At 43.1% G+C, this 21234-nt stretch overlaps 1 protein-coding gene across 1 annotated transcript in view; it reads right to left on the reverse strand.

Annotated features, from left to right (window-relative positions):
* LOC137528471 (myosin-4-like) overlaps nt 1-20860 on the reverse strand; it is a 77104-nt gene extending 56244 nt beyond the window's left edge. Inside the window, exons 1-5 of the mRNA XM_068249760.1 lie at nt 20849-20860; nt 17713-17925; nt 17474-17617; nt 14044-14200; nt 12152-12294 (exon numbers count right to left, since the gene is read on the reverse strand). Of these exons, the coding sequence (XP_068105861.1) occupies nt 12152-12294; nt 14044-14200; nt 17474-17617; nt 17713-17913 (645 nt within the window). The 5' untranslated portion in view covers nt 17914-17925; nt 20849-20860. The remainder of the gene's footprint in view (nt 1-12151; nt 12295-14043; nt 14201-17473; nt 17618-17712; nt 17926-20848) is intronic.
* Between the last annotated feature and the right edge of the window lie 374 nt (nt 20861-21234).

Raw genomic sequence — 21234 nt, forward strand, 5'->3', positions numbered from 1 at the left:
ATGTTTTCTACACAAGCAAGCCTAAATCAAAGCCTTGCATTGCTAAAAACCTGTGGTCACATGACCTAAATGCAAAAGAGGTTAAAGAGGAACTCCAGTGAAAATAGTGTAATAAAAAAAAGTGCTTCATTTTTACAATAATTATGTATAAATGATTTAGTCAGTGTTTGTTCATTGTAAAAACTTTCCTCTCCCTTTTTACATTACAATTTACATTCTGACATTTATTACATGGTGACATTTTTACTGTGGGCAGGTTATGTAGCAGCTGCTAGCTGTTTTGGCCGTTGGAGACAGCTGTAAACAGCTATTTCCTGTCTGTGAACCTTGTTACATTGTGGCAAACTGTCAAAAGTACCGCGGTCCTCAGAGCTTCTTGTGGGAGGGGTTTCACCACAATATCAGTCATACAGCGCCCCCTGATGGTCTGTTTGTGAAAAGCAATAGATTTTTCATGTAAAAGGGGGTATCAACTACTGATTGGGATAAAGTTAAATTTTTGGTTGGAGTTTCTCTTTAAAGGCAACCTCAGTTAATATGGCTCAATATCTCAGCATCCTTGTGCTGTTTAGAATTGAAAAGGGGCAGGACACAGGCTGAAACTTTTTGTGATGGTCACAACCATCTGAGCCAAAAGTCTATGCTACAAGAGGTGACGGGAGAAGGAGCTCTTAAACAGGTAATGTAAACGTAATTATTTATTTTTTTCACTGCAGGTAGCTTATACAGTATGAAGAAAATAAAACAGCTTTGTCACAAAGCATTTTCACAGAACTAGCATAACATTTGTGCCTGGAAATGCACTTAAAGAGACACTGAAGCGAAAAAAAAACTATGATATTATCATTTGTATGTGTAGTACAGCTAAGAAATAAAACATTAACATCAGATACATCAGTCTAATTGTTTCCAGTAGAGGAAGAGTTAAGAAACTCCAGTTGTTATCTCTATACAAAAAAGCCATTATCTCTACGACTTTCAAAGTCGTGGAGAGGGCTGTTATCTGACTTTTATTATCTCAACTGTTAGTTAACTATTTACTTTTCCTCTGGCAGAGGAGAGGTCATTAGTTCACAGACTGCTCTGAAAGAATCATTTTGAATGCTGAGTGTTGTGTAATCTGCACATATTAGAGAATGATGCAATGTTAGAAAAACACTATATAGCTGAAAATAAAAATATGAGAATATTTTCTTTGCTGCTAATCTTCTAGTAATTATTCATAGTACACAACCAATTCATTATATCATATATTTTTTTTCGCTTCAGTGTCTCTTTAAAGAAAGCTGAAATGAAACAAATCTGATTTTGGGATCTGCTGCATTTTTGCACCAATTCTGCTCATGTTTTCCATGCACTGGTTTTCCTTGCATCTACTCTTGCTGTTGTGGACTGAGAGGAGCTTAGGCAAGATGCCCAAGCTCCTCTCAGTCCGCTTGGAAAGTGAAATGTTTTATTGAAAGCTCTGTGACCTCAAGAGTAGAGTTGGGCCGAACCGCAATAGACTTCAATGGGGAGGCGAACTTTGAAAGTTTAAAAAAATTCTATCATCTGGAAAAATGATAGAAAACATGTTTCAAAAGCTCTAATACCTGGAGCCACACCTAATTGAGTGAAATACACATCACTGCTGGAGGACCCACCCACCCACTCACTCTCCCTCCTCCAAGCAAGGTCCTTTATACCATTTGCCTGCCTACACTAATTAGTTATGGGACAGCTGCTACACACTCTGCTAGGGAGATTTTAATTGGCCTCCACCCTCCTCCCTCCACCTATTCCCTCCTCCCTCCTACCGGAGGGAGGAGGGTCTCTTCTGCCAGGGAATTATACTATTTTAAAAACCAGTATACATCATACCATAGCTGGGAATACATACATGAGTATACATCATACCATAGCTGGGGATACATACATGAGTATACATCATACCATAGCTGGGAATCAAACCCAGATCTCACTGTGTGGTGGGCACGTCACCCTAAGCACTGTACCACTACAGAAGTAATTGAAGCTAGCCTAAAATTTTACATTTATGCTCAATGCAATAGAACCATTAGGTTGCTTAAAGGAGAACTGTAGTGAGAGGTATATGGAGGCTGCCATATTGATTTCCTTTTAAGCTATACCAGTTGCCTGGCAGCCCTGCTGATCTATTTGGCTGCAGTAGTGTAAATCACACCTGAAACAAGCATGCAGCTAATCTTGTCAGATCTTACAAAAATGTCTAACACCAGATCATACTATAGCTGGGAATCGAACCCAGATCTCACTGTGTGGTGGGCACGTCACCCTAAGCACACTACAGAAGTAAGTGAAGCTAGCCTAAAATTTAACATTTATGCTCAATGCAATAGAACCATTAGGTTGCTTAAAGATCCTCTGCCTCCAATACTTTTAGCCCTAGACCCTGAACAAGCATGCAGCAGATCTGGTGTTTGACATTTTTGTAAGATCTGACAAGATTAGCTGCATGCTTGTTTCTGGTGTGATTCACACTACAGTGGCTGGATAGTGTACTGGTTAAGGGCTCTGCCTTTGACATGGGAGACCAGGGTTTGAATCCTGGCTAGGTCAAGTACCTATTCAGTAAGGAGTTCAAGGCAAGACTCCCTAACACTGCAGGGTGGCCTCTTGAGCGCGTCCCTGTGGCTTGTAGCTCTTGAGCGCTTTGAGTCTGACAGGAGAAAAGCACTATACAAATGTTTGGATTATTATTATTACTGCAGCCAAATAGATCAGCAGGGCTGCCAGGCAACTGGTATAGCTTAAAAGGAAATCAATATGGCAGCCTCCATATACCTCTCACTACAGTTCTCCTTTAAGCAACCTAATGGTTCTATTGCATTGAGCATAAATGTTAAATTTTAGGCTAGCTTCACTTACTTCTGTAGTGGTACAGTGCTTAGGGTGATGTGCCCACCACACAGTGAGATCTGGGTTCGATTCCCAGCTATGGTATGATCTGGTGTTTGACATTTTTGTAAGATCTGACAAGATTAGCTGCATGCTTGTTTCTGGTGTGATTCACACTACTGCAGCCAAATAGATCAGCAGGGCTGCCAGGCAACTGGTATAGCTTAAAAGGAAATCAATATGGCTGCCTCCATATACCTCTCACTACAGTTCTCCTTTAACCTCCCTGGCGGTAAGCCCGAACTGAGTTCGGGCTATGCCGCCGGGAGGCACCGCTCAGGCCCCGCTGGGCCGATTTGCATAATTTTTTTTTTGTTACACACAGCTAGCACTTTGCTAGCTGTGTGTAACCTCCAATCGCCGCCGCTACCCGCCGATCCGCCGCTATACGCGTCGCCGCAGCCGCCCCCCCCGCAGACTCCGTGCGCTGCCTGGCCAATCAGTGCCAGGCAGCGCCGTGGGGTGGATCGGATTCCCCTTTGACGTCATGACGTCGATGACGTCGGTGACGTCATCCCGCCCCGTCGCCATGGCGACGGGAGAAGCCCTCCAAGAGATCCCGTTCTTTGAACGGGATCTCTTGATCTCTGATCGCCGAAGGCGTTCGGAGGGGCTGGGGGGATGCCGATCGGCAGCGGCTATCATGTAACAACAATAACAATAACAATAATATTTATATAGCGCTTTTCTCCCTGGGGACTCAAAGCGCTGTGACCCTGCATTATGCAGTCTCAAAGGCTCGGGAAAAGAGGTGAGTTTTTAGCCTTTTTTTAAAGCTGTCCAGAGAAGGAGCCTCTCGTACTGATTGTGGAAGTGAGTTCCATAGAGTAGGGGCTGCATAGGAAAAGGCCCGAGCACCAAATGTTAAGTGTATCCTGGGAATAACCAGCTTCATCTTGTTGGCAGAGCGGAGGGTGCGTGGAGGGGCATAAAGTTCCAATAGATCCGCTATGTATTTGGGTCCCATGTGGTGTAGAGCCTTGAATGTCAGCAGGCAGATCTTAAAATTGATTCTCCATTTTACTGGCAACCAGTGAAGAGTTTGCAGTACTGGGGTGATGTGTGAGCTGCGGGGGGCATTGGCTAGGAGTCTGGCTGCAGCATTCTGTACTAGCTGTAAGGGGAGCAGAACCTTATCTGTAGATCCGATTAACAGGGCGTTGCAGTAGTCTAGGCGGGAGGATACAAATGCGTGAACCAGGGCAGGTAGGTCTTCAGCTGGGATAAGGTGTTTTATTTTCGCTATATTTCTTAGATGGAAGAAGGAAGACTTGACGACAGCTGATACCTGCTGTCTGAGTTTTAGATTTCCATCCAGGATCACCCCAAGGTTTCGCACAGAGTCTTTATACTGTACAGTATCTCCCCCAATTGCTAGTTTGAGGTGGTGAGCGTTTTGAACTTTATCCATCATGTGTGGACCACCTACCACCAACACCTCTGTTTTGTCAGAGTTCAGCCTCAGCCAGCTGGTGTTCATCCAATTTTGTAAATCCACTAGACACGCATTTATGGATGCTGATGGGTCTTGGGTGCCAGGCTTGAAGGACAGATACAGTTGTGTGTCATCTGCATAACAATGGTATCCTAAACCATAGTTCTGGATTATTTTGCCCAGTGGGAGCATGTAGACTGCAAAGAGTAATGGTGATAGTACTGAACCCTGTGGAACTCCATAGGCAAGTGGCACTGGATTAGAGTAGTGTGTGCCCAGACATACTTGCTGTGTCCTGCCAGATAGGAAGGTCTGAAACCAGCTAAGAACAGTACCCCTTAGGCTACAGTAATTCTTCAGTCGCTGGATTAGTATTTCATGGTCCACAGTATCAAATGCTGCTGACAAGTCAAGAAGAATCAGAATTGAGCAATCACCCTTGTCCCTTGCAGTAAGTAGATCATTCATTACTCGGACTAATGCTGTTTCAGTGCTGTGCCTTTTCCTGAATCCTGACTGAAAAGTATCAAAGATGTTGTTATCTGTAAGCCTGGCTTCTAGCTGGTTGGCGACTGCTTTCTCGATAACTTTTGATAGGAATGGTAAGTTCGCCACAGGTCTGTAGTTGGTTACAGAATCAGGATCTAGTGATGGTTTCTTCAGGAGGGGTTTTATGATTGCTTTCTTTAGTTCTTCTGGGAAAAGTCCACTTTGCAAGGAGCACTGAGTGATTTTGTGAAGTGCTGGCCTGATCAGCTCTGGGCACTGCATTAAGGACCCAGTTGGGCCAGGATCCAGGTCACAGGTAGTGGGGCGGAGACTTTGAATGAGAATTCCAAAATCTTCTACACTCAGAGTGTCAAAGACTTGCCATGGTGGTACGGTAGTAGGCATATGCAACGTCCAGTGGTCAATTGATGTTGTTGGTGTAATGCTGGCACGGATGGTAGACACCTTGTTTGTGAAGAATGCAGAGAATTCTTCACACCTTTCCCTGGAGTATGTGGTTGGGGCTTTTAGGCAGGAAGGATTGCAGAGTGATTCCACTGTGTGGAAGAGTTGAGCAGCTCTGTTGTTGGCTGTAGATATTTTGTGCGAGATAAAGTCTGATTTTTTCTTGGTTATTGCTTGTTGGTATTGTCTGAGGTGTTGAACTAGGCTAGATTTGTGCTCCCCAGTCCCTGATTTACGCCACTGTCTTTCTAGTCTGCGCCATTTCTTTTTTAGATCCATGATGGTTTTGTCAAACCAATTAGCTTTCTGCTTTTTGGTTGCTGATTTGGTGCGCCATGGGGCAATACTGTCAAGTGTTTCATATATCGTGTTGTTGTACTGGGTTACTAGAGAGTTTGGGTCCATTTGACTGTGGAGCAGATTTGTAAAATCCAGGTTGGCAGTTATCCTCTCCGGTGTTAATTTACTCAGGGGACGGGTTTTGATTGTTTCTTTAGGGAGCTGCTTGATAGGGTGATGTTCAATAGTAAACTGTATTATGTGATGGTCTGACCACACCACTGGGGTTACTGTTATGTTACTAATGTCCATTCCGAGGTGGAACAGTAAGTCTAGCGTATGCCCTCCTCTGTGGGTAGCTGATTTTACAACTTGTGTGAAGCCTAGTCCACCCATGAGATTTATTAGTTCATTTGCATCTTGTGATTGAGTGTTATCAGCCCGGATGTTGAAGTCACCAAGGATGATCCATCTCGGATAAGACAGAGCCAGCATGGCCAGAAGTTCTGGGAATTCCTGTAGGAAAGGGTCAGCATCTCCGGGGGGACGATAAACCACTAAAATTTTGAAGCCTTTACCAGCTGAGATCTGGGCACCTATACATTCAAAGGACTTTGTTGAGCCAACATTCAGGGCCCTGAGCTGCAGAGTTGTTTTGATACAAATTGCTACACCCCCTCCTCTGCGGTCTCGTCTTCCCTCACTTAGGACTGAGTAATTGTATGGGATGGTTGCTTCCAATGTGGGGCCCGCATTGGCATCAATCCAGGTTTCAGTGATGCATGAAAAATCGCATGTCTGAATAAGGTCCGCAATAATGGCTGTCTTATTGTTTATAGAGCGGGCATTGCAGAGCAATGCAGTGACTGCATGGGGCTTAGCAATGGCGACTAGGTTCACTGCCGGGGTGTTACTGCATCTCTGACTAGGGACATGGTAACTTCTGCTACTTTCAGCCTCTGATTTCCAGTACACATCACTAGAGATCGCTGGAAAGTTCTTTTCTTTGAATGGACCTGGGTCCCTGAAGTTGGACTGAGACTGAGTGTGGTACTTTTTATGGGCCTGGCCGCCTTTTTTACCTCTGTGCGTTTTATTTAAAATCCCTAGAGATTCCAGCAAATTAGCTTGTTTTTTTCCAATGTGAGATGCAGCTCTCAATGGCCTGAGAGATAGTAAGAAGCTGGCTGTATAGATTAACATTGCTCTTTGGGAAGTAATGGGTTAAGTAAGCTCTTCCTTTGATTGTTGTTGTTTATCAGTGTCATTCATGTAGCGAGACATTGTCTCGCTACATGAAAAAGAAAAAAAAAAAAGAAAAAAAAACGTATTTGCTGCCCCCTGGCGGATTTTAATAAACCGCCAGGGAGGTTAAGCAACCTAATGGTTCTATTGCATTGAGCATAAATGTTAAATTTTAGGCTAGCTTCACTTACTTCTGTAGTGGTACAGTGCTTAGGGTGACGTGCCCACCACACAGTGAGATCTGGGTTCGATTCCCAGCTATGGTATGATGTATACTCATGTATGTATCCCCAGCTATGGTATGATGTATACTCATGTATGTATTCCCAGCTATGGTATGATGTATACTGGTTTTTAAAATAGTATAATTCCCTAGCAGAAGAGACCCTCCTCCCTCCGGTAGGAGGGAAGGAATAGGTAGAAGGGTGGAGGGGTGGAGGGAGGAGGGAATAGGTAGAAGGGTGGAGGGAGGCCAATTAAAATCTCCCTAGCAGAGTGTGTAGCAGCTGTCCCATAACTAATTAGTGTAGCCAGACAACTGAGTCAAATGGTATAAAGGACCTAGCTTGAAGGGAGGGTGGGCGGGTTCTCTAGCACTGAAAGCAGTGTGTTTGACAATAACATGTCTGCTGACTGTGAAATGGAGGCTAAAAATTTTGCTCAATACAGCATTATGGGGCGAATCGAACTTCCGCAAAAGTTCGCCTGATGCAGGCGAACGCGAACCCCCAAAGTTCGCCTGGAACCGTTCGCCGGCGAACCGTTCGGCCCATCTCTACTCAAGAGCCCTGGGGTAAAGCTCAGTGTCCATTTAAAAAGGGCGCCTGGAAAAAAGGGTGCCTAGTGAAGCCCATATATGCCAAATTTGGCTACAAAGGGCGCCTGGTGTAGCCAAAACATCTAGTTTTAGTTTATAAAAAGCATGCTGTTATTGGAAAATTTGTTGGGCTATAAAAGGGCTCTAGATATAGCTGAGAAAAGTGATTACTATGACCTAACTTCTCCCTACTCTCACACAGAACCCTCCTCTGATGTTGCCTAACCCTAACCCCCCTGGTGGTGCGTAACCCTAACCCTTCCCTGGTGGTGCCTAACCCTAAGACAGCCCCTGGTGATTACTATGACCTAACTTCTCCCTACTCTCACACAGAACCCTCCTCTGATGTTGCCTATCCCTAACCCCCCAGGTAGTTCCTAACCCTAACCCCTCCCTGGTGGTGCCTAACCCTAAGACAGCCCCTGGTGATTACTGTGACCTAAATTCTCATTACTCTCACACAGAACCCTCCCCTAACCCCCCTCCCCAGTGGTGCCTAACTCTAAGATCCCCCAGGTGGTGCCTAACCCTAAGACCCCCCCAGGTGGTCCCTAACCCTAAGACTCCCCTGGCGGTGCCTAACCCTAAGATCCCAGGTGGTGCCTAACCCTAAGACCCCCCAGGTGGTGCCTAACCCTAACACTCCCCTGGTGGTGCATAACCCTATGTCCCCCCTGGTAGTGCCTAACCCTAACCCCCCCTAGTGGTGCCTAACCTTAAGACCCCCCCCACTTGTGATTCCTAATACTAATCCCCCTGCACCTCCGAATCAAAAATCTTGGCTATAAAAAGTGCTTTTTTGTAGCAGAATGAAAAACCTTGTAGATGAATAAAAAATATGGGCTACAAAGGGGCGCCCTTTTGTAGCAGAATCAAAAACCTTGTAGTTGAAAACCTTGTAGCCGAATAAAAAATATGGGCTACGAAGGGGCGCCCTTTTGTAGCAGAATCAAAAACCTTGTAGTTGAAAACCTTGTAGCTGAATAAAAAATATGGGCTACAAAGGGGCGCCCTTTTGTAGCAGATTCAAAAACCTTGTAGCTGAATAAAAAAATATGGGCTACAGTAGGGCGCCCTTTTGTAGCCTAAAAATATTGTAGCCGAATAATAAAAAATGGGCTACAAAGGGGCGCCCTACTGTAGCCGAAAACCTTGTAGCCAAATGAAAAATATGGACTACGGAGGAGCGGCCTTTTGTAGCCGAAAACCTTGTAGCGGAATAAAAAATATGGGCTACAAAGGGGTGCCCTACTGTAGCCGAAAGTAACCAAATAAAATATGGGCTACCAAGGGGCACCCGCTTGTAGCCTATATCAAAACTCACGTGCCCTTTTCACCACCTTGTAGACGATATTTGCAGAAATAATATTGATGTCTATGGAGGTGCCCTTTTCATTTAGGCAGCTCAGGCGCCCTTTTCAACTGATCCCAAAGCTCAACAACCTTCTAACAGATTATTGTGAACATTCCCCAAAGCCCCCTCATAATTAGTTGATTAGTTTGAGGTTGAGGTTGAAACAATAGTGTACTAATACAGCTGTTCTAACCTCAATTACCACAAGCCTGCACACGGTCTAGCTTTCCTGCACGCTGTAAGCAGTAACTCATATCGGGAACTAAATCGGTGAGTACAGAGAGTGGAACTAAGGACTGGCAGAGAGGAGAATGAACTGCCACTCCCTCCGCACCCATAATCAACATTCTGCCAAGTCGAATATTATGGCTGAGCAGAGCGGGGGCCACAGGGGGCGCTGGAGAGGGAAGGATAGTGCTGTGACATATGTCACAGCACCACAGATAAAGCCATATTAAAATTATGTTTATCAAAACCGGTTCAGGGATACTTTAAAGGTTTGATGCCTCCGATGAGTCACTCAAGGTGACCAGACATGTAAGACCTTATTCAATTTACCTTTTCTTCTAGGCGAACTTTTCACACCTTAAAATGCATTCTAAGTCAACAGCAAGCAATAAAATACTCAGAAAATTTTGATTGTACTTGTCCACCTTCCAGCCCCAAGATATCCTTTGGGTCCCTCGCCACATCTCGGGTCCTCCCTGGTGTCCTGCTGGCCCCCTGTAAGTATTACAGACCCATTGTGCATCTACGCAAGAGCACTCGCATGCAATTGCACCCTTGTCATTGGACACGTACTACAGTGCAGTACTACTGCACATGTGCAAAAGCGCCGACCCACCGATGGGTCGGCGATACTTACCGGCGGCCAGCAGTACACCGGAGAGGACCCAAGCTTCGACAAGGCAGCTTGGGTCCGACCTTATTTTTAGAGTATGTAGAGAGCAAGCAGGCAGCACCCCCCAGCCAACAAAGACTCAGTATTTGTTTTTCACACTTCTGTCCAGCTAGGTAAAATGGGAATGTATTCTACTAAAACAATGTAATATAAGTATGTATAACATGAATCCCATGAGATCAGTGAAGATAAGTTTAGCTCATGTTTATTTGAAAGCCAAAATCCATATTTTTTTGTGTGGCTTTTTCGCTTTGCATAATGTAGCAAGAGTTCCATTCTTCAAGTACTCACTTGGTTTGAAGTAGTAGTTTATAAGAAGGCTAGCTGAATAATTAAATGAGTACAATGAGCATATAATCCAAACTAAGCTAGCAGCTTTTCTGTGGCAAATGACATCCTAATTACATTAGTGGCCTTGCTGTCAGAAGCCGGAGTACTCTGAGTACATATCGGGTTTCTAGGAGAACATATGCACTGTGCGGGGCAGACGTGTAATAGACTCCCATCAATGTGTGTTACCGTACACAGCTCTAATATATCTCTATGCTGGAATCTAACTCGTGGCATTGGAACTTTAATCATCTTCCCTGTTACATAGCTGTTAACATATGTTTATGTAATATGGTTTCCTGTGAATGCAAAGGAGCCCTTTAGGATTTTATGTGTGTTATATAGTTCACAGAGGAGACTATTACATACAATATAGTTATTTCATTAATGACAGCTGTTGCCTTTTATTGTATATTTATATGCATCTCATGGGCAATGGCAGACATATTAAAGTTGCTCTTCTTTTCCTTTCATTAATAAATCATATATAAAAATGCAAAGCATTTAGGTTCTTAAAGTAAACCTGAGAATAAAAAGGATGTATACTTACCTTGCTCCAGCCCCCTGTAGTCTGTGAGCTCCCTCTGTGTCAGTCCAGTCTATTATGTTATCCCCTGCTGTCAGCCCTAGTAGTCGGGGAGTACTGCGCATGCGTGACCTTGTCTGTGCGCTTTGCGCTCCCATAGCTTGTAACTGTGCAGGCGCAGAATGCTCCAGGCCACTATCAAACCGGCACGCAGCCAGGGCAGGGCTGCACATGCTCCATAGTCCCACGACTGGCTCAGTTGAGGATGTTACCACTGCCAGCAGTGGAACGGATGGGACTGGACTGACACCAAGGAGCCCAAGGACTACAGGGGGCTGGAGGAAGGCCCAGGTAAATATAAATACTTTTATTACAATGTTTCAGGTATACTTCAAGTGTACTTAGGAGTACGTTTTCTTAAAACGGATCTATAATGCATGGTTTTGATCTATAATGCATAATACTTACATGAATAGGTTTTACTTCTTTTAAGTTACTGGTATGTCAACCTCAGTTCTGACTGTAAAGTAGCTGGCGACCTCTATTCAGTTGCATGACTACCAGGTGAACAGTCCCCTCAGCCACTGTGACAGGGGATGGCTCAGTGTTTTACCTCTTTCCATCAGTTATAGGTCCACCTTCTAGAGCTACTTTATTATTTCTGCTCCTTCATCCAGACTAGTACACTGGTGGTGATGTATATTACTTATTTTGGTGCCAAGTCCATTCAGTCCTTCTCTTTAGTACAGCTGTACTAGGGCTTCATACCCCTGACAAAGCCCTAGTTGGGCAAAACACGTTGGGTTGATGTGTATATAACAGACAGTCCTAGTACCTAGTACTGTCTTTTGTGTGTCTAGTCGTATGTGGCTTAAATCAAATGACAAGTACGGTATTAACTTATGTTGAATGTGTTGGGTCCTGCTGACTCCTATCCCATTATTACCAGAACCAAACTTCCAACTGTTTGTCTTGCGTGCATACTTTATTTATATTTATACTTATAAACTATATATGTGCATTTAAAGTACCTTACGCTGACCTCTGCTTCACTATACATATATAGATCTGCACCATGTCATTGTTTCTTCAGTCCTAGATTTTAAACGACTACATAAAAGTTATATTTTAGTGTGTTAAAGAGGACTTTCCTGTAGGAACCACATTTTAATTATGCGTACATACAATAAGAGTGCAGTGCTGTGGACCTGGATTTGGGGGATGATATGAAACTTGATCCCTGAGTTTGAACACAATGCTACAGTGCAAATCTGGCCAGTCTAGCTAAGCAGAGAAAGAAAAGCTAGGTGGGAGTATCTACAAAATAATTTTTATTTGCTTACACTTAAGGTTTAAAATAACCAGTTTCATGGTTTCCCAAATGCTTAACATACCTGCAGGTTACTGCTGGACTCCTTCTTCTTACCGGCGTCACCAATAGCTGCAATTGTTGCAAAGTACTGGATGACACGCTTGGTGTTGACAGTCTTTCCTGCACCAGATTCTCCGGTAATCAGGACAGACTGATTTTCACGATCTGCCAAATGAAATGTTTATTAATGAGAGATGATCACCTATACATACAGTATTTATGTAATAGGCATTCAGAAGTGTAGAGGAATGGTGGCTAAAATAGATGGTAAGGAAACAGTATTTAGTGGTGAGCTCCACCGCTCATAATCGAAATTACGAGTAAAACTTGCTGGCCGCGGCAGAGGGGGGGTTAACTTATCCATGTCACCGCCTATAGCCAATGCGGTTCACTCGCGTTCCACTTCACTCACATGCTTCCTCCTTTAAACCCGGCAGGAGGAAGAATGTGAGTGATGTGGAGTGCGAGTGAACCACATCAGCTATAGGTGGTGACATAGGTAAGTTAACCCCCTTCTGTCGCGGCCAGCAAGTTGCATTCATAATTTTGATTTTGAGCGGCGGAGCTCACCACCACTAGTGGTAATAATTCTGACTTGCATGCAAATTTATGCAACCTGGAACTTGATGCATAAGTAAACTTTTTTGGTTGGCCTACATATTTGCTACATTTTTTGTACTAAATTTGCATGTAAGCTTTGGGCCAAGTATCTAGAGTGTATACGGTGGCCCCTAATGCTCCCCATGCATCAGAGAAGGATCTGGGCTACTGGACCATCTTGTCTGAGTGCCGGCCAAGTCTATTGTTCTCTTCCCTCATACCTCCCGCTCCCTAGTGCACCGCATGTCGCTCCTCTGCCTCTCTCTATAGCAGGTGTGTCAAGCTCAAATACAAAGTGGGCCGAAATTGTACACTGGGACCTAGTCACGGGCCAACCTCAATGTCTAGTGGCCACCTTCCTCCCTTATAAAGTTCCCGGGTGTGCAAATGGCCCTCCTCCAACCCCTATACAGTTCCCTGTTGTCTAGAAGCCCCCACCCTCCCCTATACAGTTACCTGGTGTCTAGTGGTGGCCCCCACCTTCCCATATACAGTTCCCTGGCGTCTAGTGGCCCCCACCCTCCCCTATACAGTTCCCTGGTGTTTAGTGCTTTCCCCATCCCTCCCCCATATGCCTTCCCTGGTGTTCTAGGGCTTCACCTCCAATATTGTTTCTCTGGTCGTCTAAACCAAGGAATCGACAGTAATCGTTCATGTTACAACACCTTCTGTGGCTAGCACTATTGTCGTACACATTGATCTCTACCAAGTACAGAATCTGCAGGGAACTGTTATAATCTGCCTGTTTGTAACATTTTTTTTTTCACTTTCCTAGCATGGCTGAAAGACATATTAGCCTGTATGCAATTAACTTTTCTCCTAGGAGATAATTTTTCAACTTCTATTAAAATAACTTTTCAGCACTTTAGAATTGAAAATGTACAAAAAAGTAGATGAAAAAGTACTATCAAAAATATTTTGAATATTTTCTTGCATGCTGGGGACTTAAAGAGACTCTGTAACATCAAAAAGATCCCCCGGAGGGGTCACTCAAGCTATTTTCACCTGTACTCAGAATAAACTTGACAGTACTTTTTCACCTATTTTTTGGTACTTTTTTCATTGCAGAGTACTAAAAAGCTATTTTAAACAGAAGATGGAAAATGATCTCCTAGGGGAAAACTTAGGAAAAAAAAGAGAATTGGATCAGGCCCTCTTTGCCTTCTCCCTAAATGGTCTTACTGTGAAGGAGACATATTAGATTGTGAGGCCCTTGACAGAGAGCCATGTGATTGTTTCTGTGTGCTCTATAATTCACTTTAGCAGTCAGTGCCATAAATACATACATTAGTAATAATCATACAATAAAAGTACCTGTCAGCATGAACTGATAGGCGTTATCAGAGATGGAGAAGATGTGTGGTGGGGCTTCCATACGCTTCTTGCCTCTGTAGCCGGCCACCACCTCAGGGTTGTACACTGGCAGCCACTTGTAGGGGTTGACAGTTACACAGAAAAGTCCAGAATAGGTCTGTAAAGCATCAAATTGAAAGAAGTTGATTTGTATAAAAATGGCAGTAAGTACCCGGTTTCCACACTGCAACCAGCTAAGTGTAAAGTTTGATATTTCGGCTATCACATGTGTGAAGAAATACTGTAATGAACATGAATAGCAGTATGATTTTCCTTCACTGGGCAGTAAATGAATTAAATAAGTATTTAGGTACCAAATGGAGGTTATGATTTATCACACGTTTTCCAGTCACAGCTGGAAAATCCAAAGGGTCCGTATACACATCCAATTTTGATTGGCCAGATTTACCATTTCAATGGAGATTGAAGATTTTGAATAGTACGAACAGATTGTGCAAGTAAGTTCTCATACTACATGGAGGTGGTAAAATTGGCTAGTCATTGGCCAATCAAAATTGTATGTGTGTATATCTGGCTTTAACCTAACCTGACCCAGCCCTCACTTGGTTAATGAGATGCAAATAATTCTGAGTTGATGCAGGATTATACAAGTTATGTATGCAAAAGTACGCAGCTTGAAAATGGACCAATTGAATTCTATCTTGGAAGGATTGGTTCTTAAGAGCTGTATACATTTGCATACAGGCTTTGCATGATTCTGCATCAACTCGGAATCATTTGCCTCTCACTGACCATGCCTAATGATGGGGCCCTTACAGAGAGTAAATGCTATAACTGGAAACAGTGAAGAACCATAAAGAGACAGGTGTGTGTAGTTTTGAGAAAACATGGAGAAACTAAACTGTGCAGCGGCGGCCGGGGGAGCAGCAAGCACCCCTGCAAACAGATTGGGGGCACCCGCGGACATGTTGGGGGCACAGGCCCCCCTAAAATAGGGCTAGCGACGCTGCTGGTGGCAGGTTTGTTTTGTTTGGTGCAACATGTAGTTGCGCTGAATGTGTTCATTGTAATAGTGTGCTGCATCTGTTGTGCTGGGTGTAAGCTTCTGCTGTGTCAGGTGTGATAAGAGTTTATATGAATACTGTTGTAGTTTGCATGGCAAATATTTTTAACTGGTAGTCACAAGATTGCCCTTTAAAGTTCTGCCCTTTAAAGTGTACCTGTAAAAAACACATACTTGCCTAAGATGAGGAAAGCCTCTGGACCCTGCATAGTTGCCACTCACAGACCCCTCTCCCCCCTCCCCCCTCGAAGGGATTCAACAAGGCCTTGTCGGATGTAAGATCAGGGCTGCCCACCTCTTCAAGAACGAGCATGGCCATACTGCTCCTGCGTGAGTATGGCTGCGCCTGCACAGTAAGCTGGAGCCTCTTGTGCATGAGCAGCTATGTGCTACTGTGGGTGGCCATGCTCACATGAGTGTGTATAAGTTGCGCTTATGTATGAAGAGGAGTGTGGCCTGGGCTGGAATGGATCTTGTGGATGGTCCCGGCGCAGAGGACATGGGAAGCCTCTACAGAATCCAGAGGCTTCCCTCTTCTTCTGTAAATATGTGATTTTTAACCTAAGGTTCGCCTCTTCAAAGTGAACTTATGAGATAAACAATTGTATTTATCCTCTTACTCCTAAAAATGAAATTTTTTAGCTCTCCCTAGGTTTTACTTTATATTTAAACACTTACAAAGTAAATTAAATGGTTTATTTCCTCTGCTCAGTGCCAGCCTATCAAGACTTCCAGAGTTAAAATACATGAACTATTGACCTTTTTTATCTCTCTCCTGCCCTCAGAAATTGTATACTGCCAGGAAAACTTTTATGCCTGTAATTTGCTCATCAGTAAGGTTTACAATATTCCCGGCAAGTTACAGACAAGACAGAAGTTGTCACTTGCATGCCTGAACATTAACTCTTTCTTTTTTTATTTTGCTGCCTGAAAAACAGCCTGGTTACTAATACGGTTATTAATATGTTTTGCACTGCACATACACATTTTTATCTCATCATGTCACACGTCGCCTTGGGTACACTTTAAGGGTACACACAAAAACCATCAGCACTTCAGTTCCTACCTTAACACAGTAGTGCCCTAATAAAGCTTGAAAAACTTCAACTACTACTGTACGTATGAGTCCTACTGTGTTAAGGTAGGAACTTAAGTACCTTATCTTAATTATTACTAAACTTACAGTTACATGTCCACGGGCGCCTCCTATTCTCCTCCCAGTTTATCCTACCCCTGTCTAGGGGCGTGCACACTTGGAAGGTTCTCCCAGTGGCATACTTTTTTTGGAGCTGCGACCAACCACACTGCTAGAAGCAAGGCCGAGTGAGGACGGTACTTCCTCACATGCGATCAAAAGTGGTTGCATATATATAGCAACCCAAACCTTGTGAGTGTATTTCCTATGATCTGCACACATATTCTGGTGTCCTTTTGATAATACATCAGATTGGGCTCCCGGTCTCTCTGTGTCTTTTTTGTCTCCTACAAAGAACTCACTCATCAGCACTTCAGTAACTTTGAGGCAGTGAACACACTTGACTGTTTTCGTACACGTTTTCTGCACAGAAAAACTAAGAAATCATGTTAAGCAATGTGCTAGTTCACACTTAATGGGCTCGATCCACTAAACCTTGATAACTCATATCATGGCTGAGGTAGTGATTTTGCGTGCGTTCTTGCGTTTCGCATGTGGTTTTCGTGCACAGACATTCTGCATCATGATTCTGCATTTTGTCAGTTTTCTGTATCTATCACATTAGCTGTAGTGAAAAAACACGCACGTTTTTCTGCATAGAAACACACTTGGTGTGCAGAAAACGAACGCAGAAAAACGTGCGCAGAAAACTGAAAGACAAGTGTGTTCCCTGCCTTATGCTTTTATTTTCCAGTAAGCACAGCCGGATCCCTCAAAAGGCCAGCGGGGCCAGCCGATGCAGGGGCAGTGCAGGTGTGCATGCTCCCCATCTCGCTCCTGTGGCTGGGAGCATTCTGCGCTTGCGCAGTAGTTCTGCGCAGGTGCAGAACGCTCCCAGCAACAAGAGCGCAGCAGGGCAAGCAGCTAGGCCGGCCAGAGCATTCTCAGTAAACCCCGGCTCCTGAAGTTACCGGGAGCCATAGCGGAGGAATGAGGCAACGGACGAGTACGGCGAGGGAATGATCAGGCTGAAGTGGGCTGGAGGAAGCCCTAAGTGTGTATAAAACTTTTGCATTCCATCATCTCAGGTTTACTTTAACTTCAAGGATTGTAATTATAAGAACAATTTTCATTTTCAGCATCAATAAATTACTCATGTTTGTGTTTGCTTCATCTTATGTTAGGCTTAATAATATATGTGTAAAAAAAACAGAGCATGTTTTGTGACTTACGTAGATCATCCAGGCTGCGTAACGCTCTTTGAGGTTAAACAGCACAGAAGCTTCATTCAGGTGAGTCATCATCGCCATGTCTTCGATTTTATCATACTTGGGAGGATTTTGGGGATAAACTTGCTCATTAGTGACTGTTACAGTCTGAAATGAAAACAAATATGATTTAATTCCATTCCCTAATGCAGTTTGATGCTGAATTTAAAGAGAAAAATTTAGTAAATGGTAGAAATAGTTACCCTTCCATCTTCGGTCTTCACAGTTATTTTTACTTCTTCTCGAGCAGTGATCATACCTTTCACATACAATTGTGCATCATCGTCTACGAAGCAGGCCATCTTGGCATCAAAGGGCCTGTTCTGTGCCTCCAGCCTCTCCTTATCAGACTTACGGAGATACTGAGCTGCCTCCCCAAAAACCGCCATCTCAGCATCACTCATGTTTGCAGATTTCTGTAAGAAATTATTTTCTCCATGTTACTTTTTAGATTGGAGTGAGAATCAAAATTCACTTTTTGCTCTGAACTATTAAACATAGTTAAAAAATGAACATGAAATTGTGAAAGATACTAATGACATTTAAAGGCAAACTAACACTACATGGAAACTAACTCATAACATTGTTGGTTTCAGGACAAATTATCAGATTCCCAAAACACTAGAAGGTGGCGCTAACACAACACATATAGTTACATAGTTATTTAGATTGAAAAAAGACATACATCCATCAAGTTCAACCAGAAAACAAAGTACAACACCAGCCTGCTCCCTCACATATCCCTGTTGATCCAGAGGAAGGCGAACAACCCTTACAAGGCACGGTCCAATTAGCCCCAAAAGGGAAATAATTTATTTCTGACTTCAGGTGGCAATCAGATAAAATCCCTGGATCAACACCACTGGGCATTACCTAGTAATTATAGCCATGGATGTTTTTCAATGCAAAGAATGCATCTAAGCCCCCTTTAAATGCAGATATAGAATTTGCCATAACTACTTCCTGCGGCAATGCATTCCACATCTTAATCACTCTTACTGTAAAGAATAAATGGCTAAAACGTTTTTCCTCCATGTGCAGATCATGTCCTCTAGTCCTTTGTGAAGGCCTAGCGACAAAAAGCTCATCCGCCAAGCTTTTATATTGCCCTCTGATGTATTTATAAATTTTAATTAGATCCTCTCTAAGGCGTTTTTTCTCGAAACTAAATAAATCTACTTTATCTAACCTTTCTTGGTAAGTGAGACCTTCCATCCCTCATTTCAATTTTGATGCTCGTCGCTGCACCTGCTCTAAAACTGCAATATATTTCCTATAATGTGGTGCCCAGAACTGAATTCCATATTCCAGATGTGGCCTTACTAGAGAGTTCAACAGGGGCAATATTATGCTAGCATCTCGAGTTTTTATTTCCCTTTAATGCATACCAAAATTTTATTAGCTTTAGCTGCAGCACCTTGGCATTGAATACGATTATTTAACTTGTTGTTGATGAGTACTCTTAAGTCCTTCTCCAAGTTTGATGTCCCCATCTGTATCCCGTTTATTTTGTATGGTGCTAGACCATTGGTACGACCAAAATGCATGACTTTACATTTTTCAACATTACATTTCTTCTGCCATTTATGTGCCCATTTAGCCATCATATCCAGATCCTGTTGCAATATGTCACTATCTTCCTGAGAGTTGATGATTCTGCACAATTTTGTATCATCTGCAAAAATAGCAGCATAGCTTTCTACTGCATCTACTAGATCATTAATAAATACATTGAAGAGCACTGGACCCAGTACTGACCCCTGTGGGATCCCATTGCTAACAGTCACCCATCTTGAATAAGATCCATTGACCACAACTCTTTGTTTTCTGTCCATTAGCCAGTTCCCTATCCATGCACACAGACTCTTCCCCAGTCCTTGCATCCTCAACTTTTGCACCAGACTGGGGAACAGTGTCGAAAGCCTTTGCAAAGTCCAAGTATATCACATCTAAAACATTCCCAATATCCACATTAGCGTTCACTACCTCATAAAAGCTGAGCATATTAGTCAAACCCATGCTGATGCTGAGAAATAAGATTATTTTCTACTATGAAGTCTTGTATAGTATCTCTTAGTAACCCCTCAAATAGTTTGCACACATCTGATGCTAAGCTTACAGATCTACAATTTCCTGGATCTGATATTTTGCCCTTCTTAAATAATGGGAAAACGTGGGTTGTACGCCAATCTGCTGGAGCTCTGCCAGTTGAATGAGAGTCACAGAAGATAAGATAAAGGGGTTTATCAATAACTGAACTTAATTCCCTTAGGACCCGAGGATGTATGCACAAAGTCCAATAGGGGACAAGCGTAACAGAGAGTCCCAGATGAGGTGTGTTCAATATGTCATAAGCTCCTATTGATGTCTTGTCATAAACACTGTGTCTTTGATGTGACAATGTAGGACAGGGTGACCACCACCTTACCCTATGAGAATTGACTTACCAGACCAAACAACCTTTCCCTAGGTCTATTTTCACTTTGGGACACTTTGGGCCACCCCCCACCTCTCTAGCCCAAAACAGATAGGACAAACAGATAGACAAATTATCTTCTCTTCAATATAAAAGGTTCCTTCCAACCACCATCCAGTTGAAACCTCAAAGGAAAGGCCTCACATAGTGTAAAAATGTACTACTTTATTAAAATATAAAAAGATATTGCACTCTCAGAGTCTTTGATAAAATGATCACACAGAGTTTTTATGACAGGATTTCCCCTGATATGTTGGGCACTGTCTGGCTCTGAGGTCCTTCTCTGTGTGCCCTATTGGATTTTGTGCTATGTGTTGTGTAAGCGTCACCCTCTAGTATTTATGTTTATGTGAATACATGAAGGGGCAGCTCCTACTGACCTACTGGTTACGTGTATAGGTGTAGCACTTATCCTCCTAATTGTTGTAAATTATCAGACTGACTTGTAATCAAGTCACTACTGAGCAAATGGAGAGAAAGTTCTCTGCTTCCCCATGGATTTAGTAGAGACTTTTCTGCATTGTTTACATAGCTTAGTATAGTTCAAGTCAATCTGATAATTCTGATAGGAAATTACAATCTTATCAATTAGCTTCTAAGTGAAGTGAAAATTCTCAGTATTAACCCTTCCAGTAATTTGGAAACCAATGAAATGCGTTGTTAGGGCTTTCAGAGCTTGTGCCTGATGCACACTGCAGGCTGCCTGAGTCTCTGAGCAACTCCACTTAGACTGAAAGATGTGGTTCAATGCACCAAAACCTCTCCAACATTGGGTACCCACAGATCCTTGTTATACCACAGTACTATGGTGAGTTCTGTGCACATGATTCACAATGGTGACTTTGAAAATCAAGATTTCATACATAAATACTTGCAGTTCCACAAGTGGATTTTCCTCTTTTGTAGGACATTGTTTGATGTATGGCTATGTTATCAGTGGCCTTCAGTAGAATTCCACTCCCTGCTCATTGCATACCAAGTCAAGCAGTCTGCATGTGATGCATGCGTGCAAGTGATTAATGTGTGCTTTAAAATAACAGTCATTTCTGATGTGTAGAATAACTATTTATTAGCATGGTTTCATCTTGCACCTGCTCAATGTATAGCCCTGGTCCCTGTTTTTGTATGCTTTGCTGACTTTTGCATGCAGTCATTGTTTTTATGCTTGTCTATTTCAATAAATGCTTATTAACCTATTTACAGGCAACAAACCTCCCTTGCGTGTTATTATTATGTTTCAGGGGTAATT

This window comes from Hyperolius riggenbachi, chromosome 8 (assembly GCF_040937935.1).
Source record: "Hyperolius riggenbachi isolate aHypRig1 chromosome 8, aHypRig1.pri, whole genome shotgun sequence".
Lineage (NCBI taxonomy): Eukaryota > Metazoa > Chordata > Amphibia > Anura > Hyperoliidae > Hyperolius > Hyperolius riggenbachi.